At 31.7% G+C, this 24753-nt stretch overlaps 1 protein-coding gene across 6 annotated transcripts in view; it reads right to left on the bottom strand.

Annotated features, from left to right (window-relative positions):
• The window catches only part of LOC143076034 (uncharacterized), an 82819-nt gene extending 58551 nt beyond the window's left edge, over positions 1 to 24268 (bottom strand). For 3 of the 6 annotated variants that reach the window (XM_076251652.1, XM_076251651.1, XM_076251649.1), the window contains exons 1-2: positions 8738 to 8931; positions 4386 to 4563 (exon numbers count right to left, since the gene is read on the bottom strand). In XM_076251652.1, the coding sequence (XP_076107767.1) occupies positions 4386 to 4563; positions 8738 to 8841 (282 nt within the window). In that variant the 5' untranslated portion in view covers positions 8842 to 8931. Of the gene's footprint in view, positions 1 to 4385; positions 4564 to 8737; positions 8940 to 24192 lie in introns of those variants that run through there. The other 3 variants (XM_076251654.1, XM_076251650.1, XM_076251657.1) reach the window with 3 other exon arrangements.
• Positions 24269 to 24753: the final 485 nt, after the last annotated feature.

Consider the following 24753-nt stretch of genomic DNA (forward strand, 5'->3'; position numbering starts at 1 on the left):
AGTTCCAGTTCGACGGATTCAAACAGAAAGATTTGAAAGCAGAGAAAACTGCGTATCTTATAATCGGCATGACTTTATCAGATGACAATACTAATATCAAAATATATAAGGCTTGCGCATAGTTATATACTTTAATTCAGTCACGGACCCGCGATATCACGGGTGTATTCTAGTACTTACGATAAATCTTAGTCGTAAGTTAAATTGTTTTTTTGTGAAATCGACTCCTGATTTTCAAACCAGATGCTCCGCAGGGCGCAGCTTTATACGACCGCAGAGGTTGAACCCTGAACGGTTGGGCCAAGTATGGACACAACTTTCAAGCTGGATTCAGCTCTAAATTTGGACTGTGATTAAATAGTTGACACAGCATAGGTTTCTGACACAGAATGAATGTGGTCTAATGAACTTAAAATGTTTGTTTTGCCTTTGAGCAATTCACTATGCTGTTGAATATTAATCCTATCAAAAAAATTGAAGAAATAGCAATAACTACTCATTTAAATACATCATAAAATATTAAAATGTAAAAAAAGTGCTTGTTATCACTGAATGGTAAAGATTGTTTTAATTTATCAGTTGGTAGTAAAAGTAAAAATATACATTGTATATTGTATAAAACAATGATTTAAGTTGATTCAACTACTATTCTGGACAAAGAAAGATAACTCCAATCAATTGAAAATTTCTTGCTATTGCACAATATTGTGCAATTAGATATTTCTTGCTATTGCGCAATACTGTGCAATTGAAAATATTTGCTATTGCACAATACTGTGCAATTGAAGATTTCTTGCTATTGCTCAATACTGTGTAATTGAAAATTTCTTGCTATTGCACAATACTGTGCAATTGAAGATTTCTTGCTATTGCTGAATACTCTGCAATTGAAAATTTCTTGCTATTGCACAATACTTAATATAATAATTTTGGATCCTGATTTGGACCAACTTGAAAACTGGGCCCATAATAAAAAATCTAAGTACATGTTTAGATTCAGCATATCAAAGAAGCCCAAGAATTCAATTTTTGTTAAAATCAAGCTAAGTTTAATTTTGGACCCTTTGGACCTTTATGTTGACCAATTTGAAAACGAGACCAAAAATTAAGAATCTACATACACAGTTAGAATCAGCATATCAAAGAAACCCAATTATTCAATTTTTGATGAAATCAAACAAAGTTTAATTTTGGACCCCGATTTGGACCAATTTGAAAACTGGGCCAATAATCAAAAATCTAAGTACATTTTTAGATTCAGCATATCAAAGAACCCCAAGGATTCAATTTTTGTCAAAATCAAACAAAGTTTAATTTTGGACCCTTTGGACCTTTATGTTGACCAATTTGAAAACGAGACCAAAAATTAAGAATCTACATACACAATTAGAATCAGCATATCAAAGAAACCCAATTATTCAATTTTTTATGAAATCAAACAAAGTTTAATTTTGGACCCCGATTTGGACCAATTTGAAAACTGGGCCAATAATCAAAAATCTTAGTACATTTTTAGATTCAGCATATCAAAGAACCCCAAGAATTCAATTATTGTCAAAATCAAACAAAGTTTAATTTTGGACCTTTTGGACCTTAATGTAGACCAATTTGTAAACGGGACCAAAAATTAAGAATCTACATACACAGTTAGATTCGGCATATCAAAGAACCCCAATTATTCAATCTTAGATGAAATCAAACAAAGTTCAATTTTGGACCCTTTGGGCCCCTTATTCCTAAACTGTTGGGACCAAAACTCCCAAAATCAATCCCAACCTTCCTTTTATGGTCATAAACCTTGTGTTTAAATTTCATAGATTTCTATTTACTTATACTAAAGTTATGGTGCAAAAACCAAAAAAAAAGGCTTATTTGGGCCCCTTTTTGGCCCCTAATTCCTAAACTGTTCGGACCTCAACTCCCAAAATCAATCCCAACCTTCCTTTTGTGGTCATAAACCTTGTGTTTAAATTTCATTGATTTCTATTTACTAATACTAAAGTTATTGTGCGAAAACCAAGAATAATGTTTATTTGGGCCCTTTTTGGCCCCTAATTCCTAAACTGTTTGGACCTCAACTCCCAAAATCAATCCCAACCTTCCTTTTGTGGTCATAAACCTTGTGTTTAAATTTCATTGATTTCTATTTACTAATACTAAAGTTATTGTGCGAAAACCAAGAATAATGCTTATTTGGGCCCTTTTTTGGCCCCTAATTCCTAAACTGTTGGAACCAAAACTCCCAAAATCAATCCCAACCTTCCTTTTGTGGTCATAAACCTTGTGTCAAAATTTCATAAATTTCCATTTACTTAAACTAAAGTTATAGTGCGAAAACCAAGAAAATGCTTATTTGGGCCCTTTTTGGCCCCTAATTCCTAAAATGTTGGGATCAAAACTCCCAAAACCAATCCCAACCTTCCTTTTGTGGTCAATAAACCTTGTGTTAAAATTTCATAGATTTCTATTTACTTTTACTAAAGTTAGAGTGCGAAAACTAAAAGGATTCGGACGACGACAACGACGCAGGACGACGCCGGACGACGCAGGACGACGCAGGACGACGCCGGACGACGCAGGACGACGCCAAACGACGCAGGACGACGACGACGCCAACGTGATAGCAATATACGACGAAAAATTAAAATTTTTGCGGTCATATAAAAATCTCGACATGCTTGGGGTCAAATTGATTAAACATAATGCCGGTCCACCATACTACAGACAGGAACAGATACTTTTAAACCCAAAAAAAAAAGTAAGAAAATACCAAGAGAAACAACAAAACAAGAAATAGACAACACTCAATGAAAAAATAAACTTGACACCATAGGGAAACTGAATCTCTGACTTGGGTCTTAAAAAAAGTATTTGTAATGTAATTGGTTGTAATTTTATTTTTTAAAAGTCATCAAAAGTAATTAATTTCATTGCAAAAATTGCTTGTATTTTAAATAGAAATTACTTTTCAATTTCATTTCAATTACATTTCACTTGATATTAATTAGGTGCATGCTTATTAAAACATAACGAATATGTATGTACAAGATATCACTTTTACTCTAAGAAATTTATATTAAAATCCCTAGTTGTGTAAAATTACAGTACCTCTTTATTGGTGCTAGCCAACTTAATATGTAATTTAATTCAATTTGCTTAAGACTTCTCTTATAAAACTGGGAAACATTTAGTTTTACTACCAAATTAACGCAGAAAAAATGTCAATAGATGTCCAACAATGATATTTCCAATTATGCAACCAGAACTCCAGCTGAAAATTTTCCAATCTCCGGTTATGAAACTGCAACTATGTCACATGTCTGCAAGTGTTATAATCCCGTAGGGATATACATGTTTAACATGTAAGGTATTGACTTATTGTCACTTCTATGTGACAGAAGTCATTTTAATCTGGAAGTATGACTTTGCTTTATCTTATATATTAAAGTATCATTGACATTGTACTAAATAGTTTCAAACAGAATATAATGTACTACATGTACAACATTTTACTTTCCCTGGTGAATAAAGGTCTACAAACTTTATAGGAAAATGTCTCTACTGCAATAAATGAAATTGATGAAAATTGTCATCATAGAGAAAGATCTCCAATAATTAGGCCAAAAAGACAAGACAAAAAAACACACAAAAAAAATATCCTGATTTAAGGGCAATAACTCTTGGTTAGTCTTTAGTTTTCTATGTTGTGTTTTGTTGTGCTTTGGTAATACTTTCGTTTGTCTTTTTCTTTTTAGCCATGATGTTGTCAGTTGATTTTCAATTTATGAGTTTGAATGTCCCTCTGGTATCTTTTTTCACATGTCTTTAATATTGAGTCGATTAACTATTTTTCTCATATTGAATTATTTGAAGACCTCGTATTAATAAGGACAGCGGATTTGGTATAGTTTGAATTGGTCCAGTGGATTCAGAGAAGATTTTTAAAGAGTTTAATACAACGTAAGATTGCGATGATGATGGATGCAAAATGGCAATAGTTCACATGGCTTGTAGGTATAAGTGAGCTTTACATGCTTAAAACTTGTCCTTAGGGATCCTCAAGACTATGATTAGTCCCCACCTTTATGTGAAATATAATTCATGATTAAGTGTATGCGCATATGCTATCAAATAATAAAATATTTATGAATGGCAGCTAGCATATTGGTCTACAATAAAATTGAGAATGAAACGTTACAGGGAATTCATCAAAGAGATAATGACCTGACCAAAGAGCAGAAAACAACCAAAGAACACCAATGGGTTTTCAACACAGCAAAAAAAAAACACAAAGGACTTAGGCTTCTGCTGGCCCCTAATCAATAATGTATACAAGTTAAGCAAAAAGACTGGTTAGTCCAGCGCCCTTTATAGAATGTACTTACTTGGTATGTCTCTCTGTACATGGGATAACCAGGTGTGGTGGCAGCTAGTCCATATCTTGTATGTCCCTGGGGGTCAGTTGGGTATGGGTAGCCACCAGGCCTCTGTGCTTGGGACGGACTTTGTGGTCTAGTCCTTTTATATGGAGAATTTGCGTCATGAGGGTTGCCAGATGGAGCCCTGAAAAAGATGAGACATTTATTTATAATGCAATTTTTTGACATTTTTACCTATTGTGTCTGTTTGTTTTGTTCACGCATTGGTGACAATATAATGGAATTTGATGTGACTGTCACACAAGTGAGAGGTTTAGCTAGATATAAAACCAGGTTCAATCCACCATTTTCTACATTAGAAAATGCCTGTACCAAGTCAGGAATATGACAGTTGTTATCCATTTGTTTGATGTGTTTGAACTTTTGATTTTGCCATTTGATTGGGGACTTTCCTTTTTGAATTTTCCTTGGAGTTCAGTATTTTTGTGATTTTACTTTTTATAACCAATCACAATCCCTGAAAAAGATAAGACATTTATTTATAAACAATTACAATTAAAAATTTTATTTTATTTTATTTAACAATGATGGCATTGATCTTGTTTGTAGAACATGTAGAATGATTGATTGCTTATTGCTTACTATTGTGTTTGCAACATTTCTGAAGACATGTTTCTTGTTCAAACAGCATTGTCAAGATGAAAAAAAAGCTATATTCATGATATTGGAATTCAAATGCAAAAGAACATCACTTAAAGGCAAATATTGGAGGAATACTTTGTACACACATGTAACACACCAACTACTGACATTTTGTCAATGGTATATTACAAATGTAGCACAAGAGTAACAATGTCATTTTGTGTATTACAAATGTAACAAAAGAGTAACATGTTATTTGGAATTTTGATTTGTTACAAATGTTAAACAAGAGTAACAGTGTCAATTGGTGTACTGTATTACAAATGTCACACAAGAATGAGTGTCATTTGGTGAATTACATATGAAACACAAGAGTAACAGAGTCATTGTTATATTACAAATGTAACACAAAAGTAACAGTGGCATTGGCATGATTGGGTGTATTACAAATGTAACACAAGAGTAACAGTGTCATTGTGTGTATTACAAATGTAACAATAGAGTAACAGTGTCATTGGGTGTATTACAAATTTAACACAAGATTAACATTGTCATTGTGTGTATTACAAATGTAACACTACAGTAACAGTGTCTTTGGGTGTATAACAAATGAAACCCAGGAGTATCAGTGTCATTGTGAGACACAAGATTAACATTGTCATTGTGGGTATAACAAATGTAACACAAGAGTAACAGTGTCATTGGGTGTATTACAAATGTAACACTAGATTAACATTGTCATTGTGTGTATAACAAATGTAACACAAGAGTAAGAGTGTCATTGGGTGTATTACAAATGTAACACAAGATTCACATTGTCATTTGGGTGTATAACATTTGTAACATAACAAGAGTAAGAGTGTCATTGGGTGTATTCAAATTTAACACAAGAGTAACAGTGTCATTGGGTGTATTACAAATGTAACACAAGATTAACATTGTCATTTGGGTGTATAACATTTGTAACATAACAAGAGTAAGAGTGCCATTGGGTGTATTCAAATTTAACACAAGAGTAACAGTGTCATTGGGTGTATTACAAATGTAACACAAGAGTAACAGTGTCATTGGGTGTATTCAAATTTAACACAAGAGTAACAGTGTCATTGGGTGTATTACAAATGTAACACAAGATTAACATTGTCATTTGGGTGTATAACATTTGTAACCTAACAAGAGTAAGAGTGTCATTGGGTGTATTACAAATGTAACACAAGAGTAACAGTGTCATTGGGTGTATTACAAATGTAACACAAGATTAACATTGTCATTTGGGTGTATAACATTTGTAACCTAACAAGAGTAAGAGTGTCATTGGGTGTATTACAAATGTAACACAATAGTAACAGTGTCAATACAAGAGTAACAGTCTTAGTTGGTTTATAACAAATGTAACAATAGAATTACAATGTTGTTTGGTGTTTTCAACCCCTCATAGACTTCCTTTTAAGTGCAAAGTTCTTGATGATGAATTCCATTTCTATCTATTATGTGAAATAAATAATTGTTAAAGACATGTCATTTTTTAAATGTAAAAATGCAAAACAAAGATTTTTTGGAAATATTTTCTAAATCCAACCACACGTCACCAAGTAAAATCTATAGGCTCTTTTATCAAACAGTATATGAAACTGAGGATAGTTTTATTTTATGAAATAAATTTCAAAAAAAACATGTGGTCTGTTTACAGCCTAATTCCTTATGCTACTGTTGAAAAAAAATCAACTTATTTATATAGGAGACAAAGTCAGACTTCAATTTTCTAATTCAAACATGAGGATTGTCATGAAAATAAACGTCAATCAGATTTAAAAGAAAGATAGATTTTCTTGACACCCTATTTACAAGTACTGTAATTGTCACAAGAATGCAATATTTGGAAAGCAGAATAATGCAGTTGTTAAGCAGGAAGTAAAATGCTTGCTGTCACGAAATTGATTGTAACTAACATTTCATTTTATTACATCAATTCAACCTTTTTAAAGTGCATTGACATTCTCAAGATTCCTTCATTGATTCATGTTTAAATGGAATTCAGTTGATTGAGAAGGAAAACATATAAATTCAATAAATTTTCCTTGCAATTCGAGTACAATGTTACAATGTTACAATGCTGCAAGCATTCCTTTCCCGTCACTGCATTAATTAACAGCACCATAATCACAGTGTAACTCGGTAAAACATGAGAGTTTGAACAATAAGAAAGTTTAATATCTACCACTTCCTGATTAACAGGTTCACCTCTAATATGGGACATTTCTTATACTAATAATACTTTCATATTCTTTGGCAACAATTTTGGTGGAGTAAAGAAAATTGTATTTATCAAGGTTTCTCCAACATGTCCAAATGCTTGAAAATCATGGAAATTAGTTCTGTTTACGTTGCAGATCCAGGATTTTCAAAAGGAGCAGATTAAAAAACGTACTGAAGAAACACATATGCTTGTCACAGTACTGCACTTTTCTGTATAATTTCTTGTCCTGACATTTCTGTATATTCTCAACATGATCAACTCTTGACTTTTTCAGTTACAGTTTAAGCAAATTAGAAAATAAATGCTTCAGTAAAAGTATAATTTGGTCAATCCTTTTGTATGAGATTGACATGTGGCGTGCCTAGCCCATTCAATTTCATTTCTTCTCCAATGTGTATTAAATGGTCATTATAGGTTTCCAATTACTCTAGAATCTGTAGACCTATATTTATGTTCACATGCTTTAAATAGGTTTCTTGCATATAGCTTACATAATATTAATAAATTGCGGTTACAGCAAAAACAACGTCATCATAATTGTGTGGCTTCATATTACCTCAGGAGAGATCAGAAAAATCAAACTTTGAAATGAAAACCAATAGTTATAATTGCTCAATGATATTTTTGGAAAACGGGCAAACCCACAGTGATTAATCTCAAGTTAATATTTAAAGTACAAACGTTCTATTCTGTCTTCATTTTTATAAAATTTCTGTCAATATTTGGGCTAGAAGATTTGCCATGTGTGGTTGTTACAATTTGCATATAGATCCATATATATATCAAGTATGTTAACAGATGTTTTTGAAGCAAGTACATTTTTGTACCACTACAGAAGCACACTAAACAACATGAGATCTGAGAACAGTAAAACAAAGCACTCATTTTTTAAGAAATCATGTAATGTATTCTTCAGTTCGAAATATATTGGACCAGTTTGTACTCTATAGTCTGTCAAAACAAGACATTTGCCATCAACACCCTCATTCTCTAAATAACGAAAAACATAAGGATATATATGACACACAACTACTAATGAAGATTCTGAGTTCTGACAAGAGACAGTCAAGTCATGAAAAGGGGAAAATGGTGAAAAACTTGTTTTTAGAGATCTCAATTCTTCCCCTTTAATCTTGATTAAAAAGGTTACAAAAAAACACAACAGAAACATTTTCCTGAAGTTCTCATTTTCCATATACAGATTTTTTTAGCCAAGTTAAGAAGAAAAAGACCTTACAAATTTTAGATGGATCCAGCTTTAAATTCTGTAACTATCTATGTAAATGACCAGAATTATAATAACCATTGGCATTGCCCATTGGACATTCCACGCAAGTAGATTGTTTTCTCACAACAGAATAGCTGACAGATTAACCAAATGCATAAGTTTTATTTGCAAAATGTATCAATCTCCAACGATATCTAGTATGACGACAAGTGGACAACAACTAAAGCCTACCTGTACCGGCCCCAGAGATAGTTATATACAGTTTGCATTGAAGGTGGCGCTGCAGACCAGGTCTGTTGTCGTGGCTGACCGTAGTTTGTGGTATTCCTGTACATTTCGTTGTAACGAAACCCAAGTTATCAATAACTAAAACTTAAACTGTTATCACAAATTTTCTCGTGGATATTAAATATATATCAAACAGATCGGAAAATTAAAACATGTTAAAATTCATCATTAACCTTTCTCTAACGCAACAAAATAAATAACAGATAACAAGACACTTTGAACAGAGAAAATGTATAAAGGCACATTTGATTTCTCTTTGTTAAATCTTTCAATGACATAATATTCGTCAAATTTAATTACAGTTTTGCTCTTTCATCAGTGTTCAGTTTTCACAATAATTTTCTTGATTTTAACAGCATTAAACACACTTATAATCTTTAATCCCAATTCTAGTACAATTTGACGGATTAATTGTATCTTTCTAGTGCTGAAGATAAGATGGAGGCATCATTGCAGTCTATATATAATTGAAATAGATTCTAATTGAAATCATTGATTCCAATCAGGAATTTAAAGCAGAACTAATCTGTCAACAATTTTTGAAATTTTTGATTTAAATTTTAAAATTAATAATTTCTGAATTTCCATTTGAAAAAAAAAAAAATAAATTTATAAATAGAATGTTAATCTAAACTTTAAAATGTTTATCAAGCCTATAAGGTAAACAATATATAAATAGATAATTACTGTTTATTTATCAATTATCTTAAATATACTTAATTAAGCATTACAATTTATTAAAATTTGTAAATTTGTTTGATGATGTTAAACAACTGCCTATGTAGGTAGCAGCCAGTTTGTCTAATTCACATCAAAAATTAAAGACCACGAAACCAATACAATGACTACACAATTAACTGAAGCCAATAACAAAAGTGAAATCTTGACATATACTCTATTTTATGATTTAAAACCAATATGATGTGAATACATGACTTTTCCCTGCTGTGCTATTAATTCCACGTTACTATTTCTGTCCAGAATATATATTCTTTGGTTCTCACAAGGACTTGTGCTCTACAAGACAATCAGTCTAATCAATTTGTCTTCATCACATTACGATTCAAATGGAACGAGTTTCCAAGATTCTGGATTATACTTTTCACTGCAGAAGAATTTAATTCAAATTATGAATTCAGTAGAAACTAACGAATTAACCCAGTTCGTGACTTGAATTATATATTTCTTCATCTCACAAAAGTTCACAAAAGTGCATGTGTGTTTGTAAATTGCAGCCAAAAATAATCAAAAAATTATAAAGTACCGGTAGAGTATTCGCCACTGAAATGCATCCATTCAAGTCCTTCATTTCTTTTTAACAAAACAACAACCACATATATTCCAAACACAGCATACATCCCAATAAATATTCGTGTCATGATTCATATGGTAAATGTTAATATATAAATATATATATATATATCTATATATATAAATACAATTCACAAAGGTATAAAAAAATTAATAAGATTTTCCACAGTTTTTTCAAAGTGTAAAAGGCAGCTGATGACAGTTCTGCCCATAATTAGATATCTGTCCAGGTGCTTCGACCAGGTGATAATCTTTCGCTAATTAAACGGATCACATGGCACAACTTATGGTCAGTCGTTAGACTCTAATTACAAACTATATATGAATATAGATATAAGATTATTATATCACAAAAAAATCAATATGATTTTTTTTTCTAAATAAATGCCAGATTTTTGTACTTTTCAACCTCTACTTCCCACAGAACTGTCAAAAGATGTCAATATTTGTCATAAAAGATACCTCCAGACTGCTGCATGCAATAGAAAGCGTCAAATTGATCAACTCAAATAGGCTTCAATTCATTTCCATACAAGATCTATGACTACATATCTTTCTAATTAAAAATTTGCATCGTAAATCGTAATCCTTTTTCAGACAATATGGAATATTTATAAGATTCCTGGATTTTAACAAATCAAACCAAATTTAATCTCCGCTATTCCTAATTTATTACGTTATACATGTATAATACAATGATGTAAATGTACCCAGAATAAGACCTGGCAGAAGCTCATCACAATTATACAGTTCTATAAAAATCATATTTCCTTGATAAAATTATTACTTTAAGAATGTCAACTATCCTTAATCAAATACAAAACAAATTAGGGTATTCAGTTTCATGCACAGGATTTGTTGTTTCCTTTTAAATAGTATTGAAAATTGATAAAATCAAAGAAGATCTTAATTCATCTAATATAAAAGGTCTTTAACTTCAGTAGAGCCGTTTCTAAAAAATGTGCAATGCTGCTGTAATATTTGAATATTAGATCAATTAACACGGAAAGCATAGTTAAAAATAAAAAAATTCAAATGTATATATATATGCCCTCAAAGGCATGTTCAAAAGAGAGATCTGCAATATTCTAAAACCTCTGAAGTGTAAAAATGAGGTCAATACAAAAAACGAAGATGTGGTATGATTGCCAATGAGACAACTATCCACAAGAGACCAAAATGACACAGACATTAACAACTTGTTTCTAATATATAATAGACTGCATCATTATATGATCATTCACTACATCTGACATTGATTTTGACATTTCACCAAAACAACCAAGCACAACCCACTCCCACCAATGGTCAACTCAATCCTGCCCACCATTCTCAGACAACAATGACCAACACACTTTTGCCCACCATGATTAATCCACTCCAGGCCACCATGGGCAACAAATCCTCCCCACAATGGTCAATATACATATGTACTCCTGCCAACCATGGTCAACTCACTTTCCAAAGTATTGTATGTGCAAGTCTTACGTCAGATGAACAAAAATGTTGACACAGAGATAGTGTATTGCCTGTGTGATACTAGTATTTTAAATGTATGCAAATATTGTCAATAAACCAATGGTCCAAGGATTCTATAAACTAAATATTTGTTCTAGTAAAGAAGAACCTTTTCATTGGCTGACACTTCATGTAACAATTAAATCCTTTTCCAAGGGAACCTACCACACACACTTACAGTAGCCATTTTTTGGGTTAACATAGATTAAAAGATTCTGTTTGCAAATTTCTTGTTTTCAAAAATTGTCACATGATTGTGGTAAAACCAAAGTTGTTACTTAAACTCCCTAAAGCAAAGGTGTCATTACATAGTTATTGTTGTTCTGTTATGATGTATGTTGGTTTTGTGAATGCCATCAAACTTTTACAAATATTTTTGCCTTTGATGTCTCAATTTTTTTATTGTTGCGGAAATGTGAATTCTTAGCTGATAATTGATTAATTGTTGCTTGTTCAATGTCCAGTGGCAAATATGTTGTGCATGTTTATGATGCTCTAAGGTATTTCTAGGCTCATGATGTTTAATTTAGAAACATGTGTTGAGTGCAAGAAAATAAAAATTTGTATAAAGGGAAAGTTTCACTGTTTGTTTATGTGAATGAGACTGATGAATCATGGGAATAATTCAACAGAAATAGTGATCTTCAATAAAGAGATACTAATGTGTTTTCTTTGATGCCAGCATACTGTTCTCAGGTAGCTAAAGGGAAAATTTTACTTTGTTTAAGAACATGAAACTCTACCTTATTGAAGTCCTTATTCTACAAGGTTAATTTGTTAACATTATAACATTACAAATTGCAGCAATTTGATTAATTTCTTTTTTTTTCCAATTTTATGTTTCTACACTCTGTATAAAATATCAATCTGTAAAATTTAAATACTGTCATCAAATTTCTTATATTATAATTTAAGATTGTGTACAAGAAGATGTGTTCTTGTGAATTGTCATTCTAATACTGCAGCTAAATTTATTAGTTTATAGATTATCTGTTTGTCAACATATAACATAATACAGACACAAAGTGTACACCATGTACACCAAGACGCCAACAGTAAATCCAGGTCCCCTTGGCCCTTCCTCTAGATAATTCACTGCTATGGCCTTTTACTTTTCTTTTTTCTATATTTTGAGACAAAAAGCCAAGGCTTAAATCTGCAATTTTTTAATGCCTTTATTTACAATGATTTAGAAGATCAAAATGAGATAAAAAAGCATTTTTTTTTTAACAAAAACTTTAAGAAAAAAAATAATAGATCTCCAGATTTCTATTTTCCATTTATTATTATTATTATTATTACAAGGCATTTTTATAGCGCATTCTATAAAATTACAATTACTCTAAGCGCTTTATATGTTAAAACAGTATTCAAGTTCGTACATACACAGAATTACAAAGTTAAAAATATACCGAAATATGTATAAAGCATACATCAAATCAACTATAAAAAGTTAAGACTACATCAACTTGCTAAACAAATGACTTAAAATAAATATTAATGAATAATTAAAAATTTGAATAACTAATTATTTCTAAAATTTGCTGAATTTTGTATTTAAAAATAAGTTACTAAAATATTCCAGCTAATAAAATAAAATGTTCCTTTTTTTAAGAAAAATTTTTTAAACGAGAATGTATGTTTCCTTTAATCATGTTAATTGGCTTTATATTAAGTTCAGCTAATGCTTAATTTTTTTGTTTTTTCCTTTTGTTGCCAGTTTAAGCATAAAATTTCCAGATCGTGACTTTATATGACTATCAAATAAATTGAAATAAACAGATATCATACATTAACCAGGGATCATTGGTCCTTTTATTACCATGAAATTATTTATTGATATAATTCATGTAAGTAGTATAAGTATAAACAAGAATGTGTCCATAGTACACGGATGCCCCACTCCCACTATCATTTTCTATGTTCAGTGGACCGTAAAATTGGGGTCAAAACTTTAATTTGGAAGTAAAATTAGAAAGATCATATCATAGGGAACATGTGTACTAAGTTTCAAGTTGATGTAACTTTAACTTCATCAAAAACTACCTTGACCAAAAACTTTAACCTGAACTTTGCACTATCATTTTCTATGTTCAGTGGACCATGAAATTGGGGTCAAAACTATACCGGTAATTTGGCATTAAAATTAGAAAGATCATATCATGGGGAACATGTGTATTAAGTTTCAAGTTGATTGGACTTCAGCTTTATCAAAAACTACCTTGACCAAAAACTTTAACCGGACGGACGAACAAACGGAGGCACAGACCAGAAAACATAATGCCCCTCTACTATCGTAGGTGGGGCATAAAAAATACATGTTTGTAGTATCTGTATCTCTGAGGTCAGATCAACTGATGTTCATATGTATGTCACATTTGAAACTTTTATAAATAGTTGGAGCTTCTCTTGTTTTTCCTGGGCAAAGAATTATTAATAAATTGCTCTATAATTGGGATACATACTTCTGACAAAATAATTTCAAATTAAATTTTTTTGTCTGGAATTTCTCAAGTATTAAAATGTTAAATTGTAAGCTAATTGTAAAATACATATTGAATGTTCTCATTAGTTCTTTCTTTTATCGTGTTTATAACTTAGAACCATTACATGCATGATACCTCTAGCATGAAAAAGGGGGCAGTCTATACAACCAAAATATTTTCCAACTTCTAATCAGAAGACCAATTTTTCTACATTTTTCTAAGGGGTCTCATTGGGGGGTTCCGATCCCGGATCCCGCTTACTGTTTTGTCAGATTCCCGTATTCCGCTTACACTATGTACGTAAGCAATTCTCATTTTTTTGTCATTTCCCGAGTCCCGCCCGACCTCTTTTCCAGTTTTCACGTTACAATAATTTGACGTTCACGTGTCACGCTTACAAAAAATCAGCAATCCAGCGTCACACTTTGACCCCAATGAGACCCACTTCTAATGCGTGCATACAAAGTTTTGCAAATGCTGACTAGTCAGAATATAATTTTACAAGTATATGGCATCAAAGAAGTGGCTTAAGATGCAGGGATTTTTTTACTAGCGTATGAACATTGTGGTGTTGAGACTGCCATTTTATAGCTAAGAATATGAAAGTGCTTAAAACACCAACAACTAATTATAAATCAATTCTTTATTTGCCATAATAATCAAACTGTTCATTTTTTTTACCCATCCTTATTTTAGAACAAGTAAAACTCACTTCTAGCACAAGATATTTTATAGATTATGTATACAAACACTGTGTACGTGGTGTAAGCTAGCAGTTACAAAGACTTAAAAAGCTCTTTCTCATTTAGCAGACATCCTCTTAATTCCAAAATTATGTCTTTACAAACTATATAACAAAAACATACTAAAATTTCAAAGCTTCAATTCATCAAAGACATCTCACAAATTAACCAGCAACATTCACAAAAGACAACTTCTTTTGTATATGTCTAGTTATAAACAACACCCTTGTTTCTTAGGTAGAATCAATATCGTCATGGCAACCAAGATAATGACAAAAAAAAAGATATAAAAAGACAAAAAAAAGTTTTAATTGTATAAACTGAGATCAAAGCCAAATATAGACATTCCCTTCAGAAATGAATCAATATTTTCTTCCTTACTTTAAGAATTAGAACAAAAGATGACAAGAACAGAAACATGAAAACAATGCCACCAAACTCCTGACATGTTTGTTGGATTAGGAGGCTTAAACGAGGAGATTATCTTTACAGAAAGAATTTCAGATTGTTTTTCAACAACAGATTAGAGGTTATTTTTGATAAATAAATAAAAAAACATTGAAATTTAAGACTTGTTAAAGCTATTAAATAAACACTGATTCTAACTTAGAAATATGATGTGTTTTGCCCATGTGGTCATAATCAATTGTGGTAGATAAAAAACATTACTATTACAGAATGTCATACTATCCGAGGTGACGGGAAACTTTTTATATCATGAAAAAAATACACTCCTTGTACGGTATATAATTCAGATATGAAATTAAATAACTTTTCTTGTATTTCAATTATAAATCCACTTCATTTGATATTCAATATTCATACGATAGATCTAAAGTCTTTATGAGGAACTAAAGGCATATAAAAACAAAATCAATTTCTATATATACATATTAGCTAGATATATCAATACATAAATAATTTTAAGATCGTGATGAAAACAACTATCTTTTATAGGCCTAACTTGGGATTTTGAACAACTAATTGATTGTTTGTTTGTTAATTTTAACGCCATTTTCAGGCCTCTGATCTATGTCAAAGTGGCCACTTATTGTTGGCGGAGAAAGACTGAGTGCACTGGGAGATCTACTGACCTTCTGTAATAAACTGACAATCCCGGTCAATTATAATTCGAGTTTAGTTGATCACTACTTGCCATTAACAGGGATTAAATTACATCTTCAGAGTTGACAAATCTAATTTTGAAGTAGTAAAACTATTACCCCAAATCAAGCCACCAAGACCCCAACGAACTTTTGAATGATAATGATAATTTCAAGGTTTTTTGATCAGTCAATAGAACATATGTCAAGAGATGTAAATACAAATTTATTTCTGCCAAAACTAGTAGTATCATTGTCAAGGAAAGTTGCTTTGTTTCTGAAGACAAGATCTTAGAACAAAAGGATGCAGATGCAGCACTTTTCTGTGTAATTTTTGTAGGGAAAGTAGAAAGAGGGGAACAAAAATGTTAAGATACAGTTCTGATTTATCTCCCTTTTCCTAGAAATTTATAAAAAAAAATGTAACAGATAAACAAATATAAAATTTGAAAGCTATTAAACAGCAACATCAAAGATTTTTTAGAAACATAATGCATCGTGTGCACTGCATGATACATGCATGTAAAAATAACAACAATAGAAGCTCTATGGTATAATTAATGTATATGTACAAAAATGTTTCCATTTTTTTTTGTTATGAAAAATTAAACAGATAAAGTACTTGATGCTGGATTCACATATATCAGTGGCGGATCCAGAACTTTTCCTAACGGGGGGCCCTCTGACTGACCTAAGGATGGGCCCGCTCCAGTCATGCTTCAATGATTCCCTATATAATCAACCAAATTTTTCCCACGAAAGGGGGACCCAAGGCCCCCCCCCCCCCCTGGATCCGCCTATGTATATGTAATTGGAATTAGTTTAATAACGTTCGAAAAGTTTTACATCTGAACGTTAATTCTAATACAAATTGCAATGCGCTTCACATTCAAACAACTTTCCTGTATATTCACATTACCAATGCATTAATTATAATTTATTCTAATTACATGTATGCAAAGGAAAGAATTACAAATTGGACTCATGAAAAAATGGTCCCCCAATTTTATGTTTTTCTGGGTATTGTACTGACCAGAGTATTTACACCAATGATTTATAAGTGGAAAAGTTCATTCAAATTTGAAGAACCAACAAAAAATGTGACAACAAAGGGATCAGTCAGACTGATGAATTGTCAAACCAAATGACCAATGGATGGAAAACATTATAAACTTTATAATTTTAATGAAATTTGACAACTGTTCTAAATTTTTCATAAAATATCAAGATGTTGCGATAACATGATAATTATCACATATAAAGGCCAATATTTAAATACTGGGATACACATGTAAATTAAAAAACAATATAATTTATGTGTGAAAACATTTATATACCATTATACTGTAAGTTCAGAAATTATTGCAATGTTTTTATTATTGGAAAAAATGTAACAGGGTTAAAATAGCAATCATTTTAACTCGCATTTTAAAATATTTTATATAAATATAAATTGAACAGGATTTTTCTCAATATCGCAAAAATTAAAATCGCATCTTAGTCTAAAATGACAAAATCGTATTAAACAATGCACGCAGTAATTTCTGCATTTACAGTAGTAGACTACAATGTCATGATGCTTGAAGTTGAAAGGAAGCCTGAATGATATATTTGATTGCTTACATGTACATGTATGAGCACAGGTGTACCCAAGATAACATTAAGAAGTGCAGTAACATATATAATACAAATAAATGTACATGTAAGTACAGATTAAAATTATTTACCAAAACTGGTGAGCATGTTTTGATCATACTATGTCACAGTATGTGATCTAATTCAAATAAAATGTGACTTTATTGTATGCTCATATTCAAAATTAACAGATACATATACTGAACTGAACATGTACTGAACATCTTTTTTTTTTTTGGGGGGGGGGGGGGAGACAAAAAAACTTTTAAAAAAGGTTATAGTAATAAAGGGAAATGCAAATTAGAGTCAAGTTGGTCAATGGGTACATTTAAATATACTTTTGGTAACTCTAATCTGGATCATTAACTGATAATTTTTGTTTGCAGTTCTGTACATGTATATCTTTTTCAATAATAGTCAAAATTCATTTGTAGTTGATGGTCACTTTGGAAAATTGAAGTTAAAACCACTAAACAAAACACACCAAAGTTCTTAATATATATGTACTTACTTAGTTTTCAAAAGGGGAGGTTATAAATATTACAAGATGAACAGTTCACAGATTCCTTATTTTGACAAGAAGAAAATAGATCAAATGTAAAAAGAGAGATAACTCATGTTTATTCATGTTAATTGGATTCTTATTTCAAAACGCAGAAATGGACTGTGACAAGTGGATTCCCTGACTTATTATAGTTCAATCTAGTTATAGTGGTATATAAGACTTTTGTTAGATATTTGAATTCGGATTTTTCACCAGGTTATACAAATTTTGATTTATAGTTTTTTTTTATACAAGTAAACATCATGAATATTGGAAATCAAAATTATACTGTTCTGTACACTTGTCACATACCATAATAAATCACTTTATATTGTTTCAATATGAATAATTCACTTAATATTTTTTCTGTCTTTGAAGAAATAACATAAAAAATGTGGTGCACACTGAATAACGCGCGTAGCGGGTTATTTAACAGTGTGCACCACATTTTTTATGTTATTTCGAATAGACAGAAAAAATATTACAGTCATTTCTTATAATTTAATTCTAAATTCCATTTTAAACCGTAGAAAATCATGAAAAATGTTGATGACGTCAGTCACATGACAAAATTTTGTCTATGGGCTGATAACAAAATAACATCAGCCAATCCGAAGACGTGTTACATCCAAAATTAAATTATTACTAAATATACATTTGTACTTGATTAGTTATCACGTGTATCACCTTGTGTATGAATGTATATTGTGATACAGTTTATCTTCCTTGGTCTGCCTGAGATTTTTCAGGGGGATAGCTGGTATATTTCACTCTGAAATACATGTAGCTCTCTCGCTATTTCTACATCATGTATATTCATTTGATAAAAATACCTGACTGGTAGCTATAGATATATCAGAGTGTTATCACTGTATAATACCAGTAGCTACCCTGTTTCACACCCCTGTTTCACACTTGATTTTCTCACTACCCCAATATGGAAATGTGTAGATAGTCCCTTCATTCTCTGTCCCCCTGTCTCCACAATTGTTGAGCCTGAATTACACATCTGGCATATATTTTAACACATGATAGTGGCATTTAGTCAGAGTACTTACTTTGAACATGTTGGAATGGCAAATAACATGAATAACCTTTAAAAACAATAAGACATTTGATATAATATTATTTATTTCGTTACAGACATGACCATGATGACAGACTCATTCATATACATGAACAATGTTTATATTATAACACATCAAATTGATAATTTCAATCTTTCATCATGGGAAAAATGTACGATAACAGTCCAAAGTATGATTGTGCACATTATCAATATGTAAGAATTTTAATTTTGAATGTGGGAAAGGGAGTTAAGAGGTCGGATATGTTTATTTTCTAGCAACTTCTCTGAAAAAGTTAGAAAAAATGATAAGGTTGAACCTATTGGCTCAACACCATTCCAGCCAACTTTCAAGATTTAGACGACTTGTTTAGACTGTTGAAATGTATTCTGACCATGCTGATTCTCAGACTCTGCATGTCTATACATGTATTTCAGAATTGTAAACGTTATGATCATATGGTAGACAAATTTTTATTTGCAAGAAGGTTTTAATGCAGGTTAACATGGTTAATGAGAAAGTGTGGTTGATTGACAAATTCAACAATACATGTACATGTAGGTATATCTGCATGCACTTTTTTAAATCCTTGGGAATTAGTCTTCATGCTTAACCACGGGATGGTCCACTATCATGACTATGGATAGAAATAACACCTGTGGTTGGGTATAAAAAACATGCCTTTTGTGAAGTCTGCAATACACACATAGACTGGTAGATATCAGATCGTTGATCAGTAGCGAATCCAGGGGGTTCCGGGGTTGGAACACCCCTTTTTTCCGACGATGCATTTGAATGGGTACATGTAGTTGGAACCCCCTATTTTTAATGGCTGGATCTGCCCCTGCTGATGTTGGCCTGAATGACATATTAAAGCATGCAAGGAATGTAATCTTGATGTCATTCTGATTATCAAAATTATCAAATGATTGAAATACATGTACAAATGTACGTTCTTTTATTTTTCACAAGGAATGAGATAAATGCCCTTCTTTGCCACATTTTCAAATGGTATTCTACATACAATGTACAGTTGTGTATAATCCGCACCCCTTGTACAAACTACATATTTAAGGTAAAAAAATTGCAGACTATACACGACCAAATACCGTACTAGTACATGTAGCTGAGTTATAGCTACATGTCATTTGTATTCACTTGCTCTTTCTTTTCAAAATAAGCAATAATATACATTTGTGTTAGTACAATAAAATGCTTCACTGAGCACAGCCTGATACGGCCGCAGAGGTCGAACCCTGAACAGTTGGACAAATTTGGACACAATATTCAAGCTTGATATTGTCTAAATTTGGATTGTGATCAAATTTTTGACATAATATACATGTAGCTTTAGGTTTCTGACACAAAATAAATATGGTCAAATATCTTACAATTCTTTTGCACAATACTGTGCAATTAAAGATTTCTTCTTGAAACTTTTCAAAAATTTGATAAAAATTTGAAGAAAAAAAAATTAAAAATATGAGTCCCTAAAAAAAATTGTGAAAAAACCACACACCCCACGTTTTGAAACCTACCTTGGAGTAATAACCCCAAATCTCAATCCCAGCCTTTCCTTTGTAGTATGGAACCTTGTAGCACAATTTCAGAGAGATCCAAACCCTTAACATGCTTAAAAACAATTTATTGTCCGGAAACTAGAAAAATGCTTATTTTCAGTGCTTTTCTGGCCCCTTATTCCTACATGTTTGGCGCAATTAACCCCAAACTCAATCCCAGTCTTCCCTTTGTTATATGGAACCTTGTAGTACAATCAATGTCAGAGAGATCCATACACTGACACACAAGTTATTGTCTGGAAACTACAAAATTACTTATTTTTCGCCCTTAATTGTTGGCCCTATAACCCCTAAATTGATTCCTAACCTTCTACTTGTGGTATTAAACATTGTGGTACAATTTCAGAGCAATCGAAATACTTATACATGTTAGTATCCTGAAACTAGAAAATGCTTGTTTTGGATCCCCTGATTTCTAAATGGTTGGGACCATCATCCCTAAAATCAATCCCAACCTTCCTTTTGTAGTATTGAACCTTCTTAAAAAAAAATTCATAGAGATCCATTCACTTAAACATAAGTTATTGTCTGGACACCAATGTGTCTTCGGACGACACAGACATCATTCATACCATTATACAATCCCAAAAATGTTTTTGCGGCCATATAAAAATCATGCAAATGAAAGAAGTAAAAGAGCTAATTAACTCAACCTTCAAAAAATTCTAAATTTCAGCGAAAAATATAGCTTTTGAAAATGCCATTATGGTGTGAATTTACAACTTGCTGACAGGTATACTCAACATACAATAACTTTTGATAAACCTCACCCATTCACATCAAATTTTAATTCAAAAAAAAATTGTGAATCAATAAATTCATTTATTATGGGGATGAAGTCCCCAATTACGGTAGAAAATTAAAAAAAAAAAAAAATCCAGTATGATTTCCTGAAATTTTCATTCTACTAATGAACTCAAAATCGTTAACTCCTTTTTTCAGACTTTTTTATTCCCCGCATCTTTGCATAAATCTACTTCCTTTTTCCGGTCTTGTTTGCATGAGACTTTGAATAAAATATATATGTATTAGTCTAGGAAAATTTAGAAAGGTACTCAATACCAATTCACTCTTATTTTTAATTAATAGTTATTTGATATGAAGAAAAATGTTACCTGATGACAGCGTTTCTTTGTTTACATTGAGTATGATCGTCATGACTTAAATAAAGTCACAACTAAAATTGGAAACGTTACTGTATTTCTGAATCTTTTTTTAACATGTTTGAATTAAAAAAAAAATCCACACAGACTTTGTACCCTTTCACAGGTAATGTCTGCCTCATTAATATGAGGCAGGCATTACCTGTAAATGGGGACGAAGTCTGTATGAATTATTTTTTTGTAACTTAATTATTTGTCAAAAAAAAAAGAAACGGAAATACCGTAACGTTTCCGAGTTTGGTTCTGTTGTTAGGGATTTTAGTTGTGACGTTATTTAAATTATGACGTCATATGCAATGTAAACAAAGAAACGCTATCATTAGGTAACGTTTTTTCATATCAAGGAATTTTTAAAAATGAAATTGGTATTGCGCGTTTCTTCCTATTTTATACTAGACTGATAAATATATATTTTACTCAAAGTTTCATACAAACGAGACCGGAAAAAAGGAAGTATATTGTACATTTTTGCGCAGGTCCGGGATTTCAAAACATGACATAAAAAAAATTGAACGATTTTGAGTTCATTAGTACAATGAAAAATTCGGGAAATTTTCCCGAATTTTTTTTTTTATTGAATTTTCTACTGTTATTGGGGACTTCGTCCCCATAATACATGTAACTCGCCTAAAAACTGTATGTTAAGGTACATGTAGACCTGGAGATATAAAGGTAGTGTACATGTAACTAGTTGAGTTAAGGAAATATTTCTTCGGTTTCAATTGGTTAGAGCGCTGCCTTTAGATCTCGAGATTGAGGGTTTGAATCTCGCTGGTACCATCCATGGATTTTCAAAACATTGGCACTGCGAGCAATTACTACTTGTACAATCAAATTGTGTGGATGACCCGGACATATCTAGGTGGAACTGACCAGAGGATTTCCGAGCAGTTGTCTCAGGGACTGAGGTTGTACATCATGTTCATGTACAGTAGTGGACCTGTGAGTTCCTCAGATGGATGGTATGAACCCAGAAAAAAGAAAAGGAGGGAGAGTGTTGTAACGTAACAGTACCCAAATTGCAACGAGTACATTTACCAAAATTGCACCTTTTTAGCGGAAAATAGCAGTGGAAATCTTACAAGATTTCCTAGAGATTAAACAATTTGTATTTTTATAATTTGATACTATGCACATCTTTCAACACAGGTAAAATATTTAGATATGCACAAATTGTTCATAGTATTTATTAACATATGAAGTGTTTACTGAAAAAACAAAATCTGCTGAAACGTCACCATGAGACGTCATCAAAATGTCATCTTTTTAAAATGAGCAAATACAATATGTTACAAGTATCCTTTTCTTAAAAAACGAAGAGTAAGCATGGACTAATATCCAATTGTTCAAAATATTTGAAAAAATTAAACAAAAGCTCTGTTATTATATTTTTGACGATGCGAATTTAAGCATGGATGCAATTTGGGTACTCCTCATTTCAGAATCATTGATGGTTTGGAGGTCAGTTTAGACCAATTTTTCTATGATTCCATATGGATTCAAAATTAAATTGGTGTAACCATATAATGAATAATGATACATCTACAAAATAAACATATACATTGTAATGAAAACTTTTGTCTGAAGCATAAATAAAAGTAGGTTAAAAAACTGTCAAAATAGGTGCAATTTGGGAACCCTAACGTTAGACGTGGGGTATAAAGGTAGGGAAGATCTTCTTCAGCTCAATTGGTTAGAGCGCTTCCTTTATATCCTGAGATAATTTGAGGGTTCAAATTTCACTGGTACAAAATGTACCATCCATGGATTTTCACAATGTTAATAACAAATTCAGGCATATATACCTTGGGTGAGCAGCAGTCAGTGATTAAAAAAATATATTGTCATATGTCAGAATAAATTATCTGTATTTAACTTCCTCTACAATGAAATGGACAGAGACAAAAAAAAATCAGAATTAATACCAGTAGAGTTCCCTCCCTTTGGTTTTAAAACATAAACAAAGTGCAACTTTCCTTGAAACTAGAATTGTTCACGTTTGTCTGTGATTTCATTATACACCATACACTAATTACACCTTCATGCTCATATCTGCCAATCTACGAAGCATTTGTTTCGCCTTTTAGCAACATTATTTATAATTCAAAACAAAACAATAGTGGATACTGTATTTGGTAGTTTTGTGTGCATTGTTTGGGGCCTTTTTGATCGATTTGCAGTCTACTTTCATCTCGGTGGTTATATGTAATTAATGCAATGATGCACATATTAGAAGACAGGGTATTACCTATCATTTGGAGGGCGACCTGACATTATTTTCCTCTCATTTGAAATTTCGCCATATTTAATTTTGACGTAACGGAAATTCCATCTTTTGTCTAAATTTAGAAACTGTACCGTGAAAGCAACGATGACTTTCTCCGGATTACAGAGCCATTTCATTCTGAGGGACTTCTGAAATTTATGATTTATTTCCCTGGGGGTATCACCAGCCAAGTAATCAGCACTTTTGCTGACATAAATTATCATTGCCGGTGATATTGTTATATTTATAAATTTATTGTTCACAAAATTTTGAATTTTTGAAATACTAAGGCTTTTCTACCTCAGGCATAGATTACCCAAGCTGTTTTTGGCAAAACTTTTAGGAATTTTGATCCTCAATCAGTGGCGTAGCTTGCATGTATGCTCAGATGCTTAAGCATCCACATCATTTTGGAAAACAATTTTTTTTTAATAAATATATGATTGCATGTGTACAAACGGTGATATCTGAATGTTACAAGGGTGAGGATTTGAAAATATCGTCCAATCATTTACAAAGCAGTATGCGTGGTCTTTCCTATAG

This window comes from Mytilus galloprovincialis, chromosome 5, assembly GCF_965363235.1.
Source record: "Mytilus galloprovincialis chromosome 5, xbMytGall1.hap1.1, whole genome shotgun sequence".
Taxonomy (NCBI): Eukaryota; Metazoa; Mollusca; class Bivalvia; order Mytilida; family Mytilidae; genus Mytilus; species Mytilus galloprovincialis.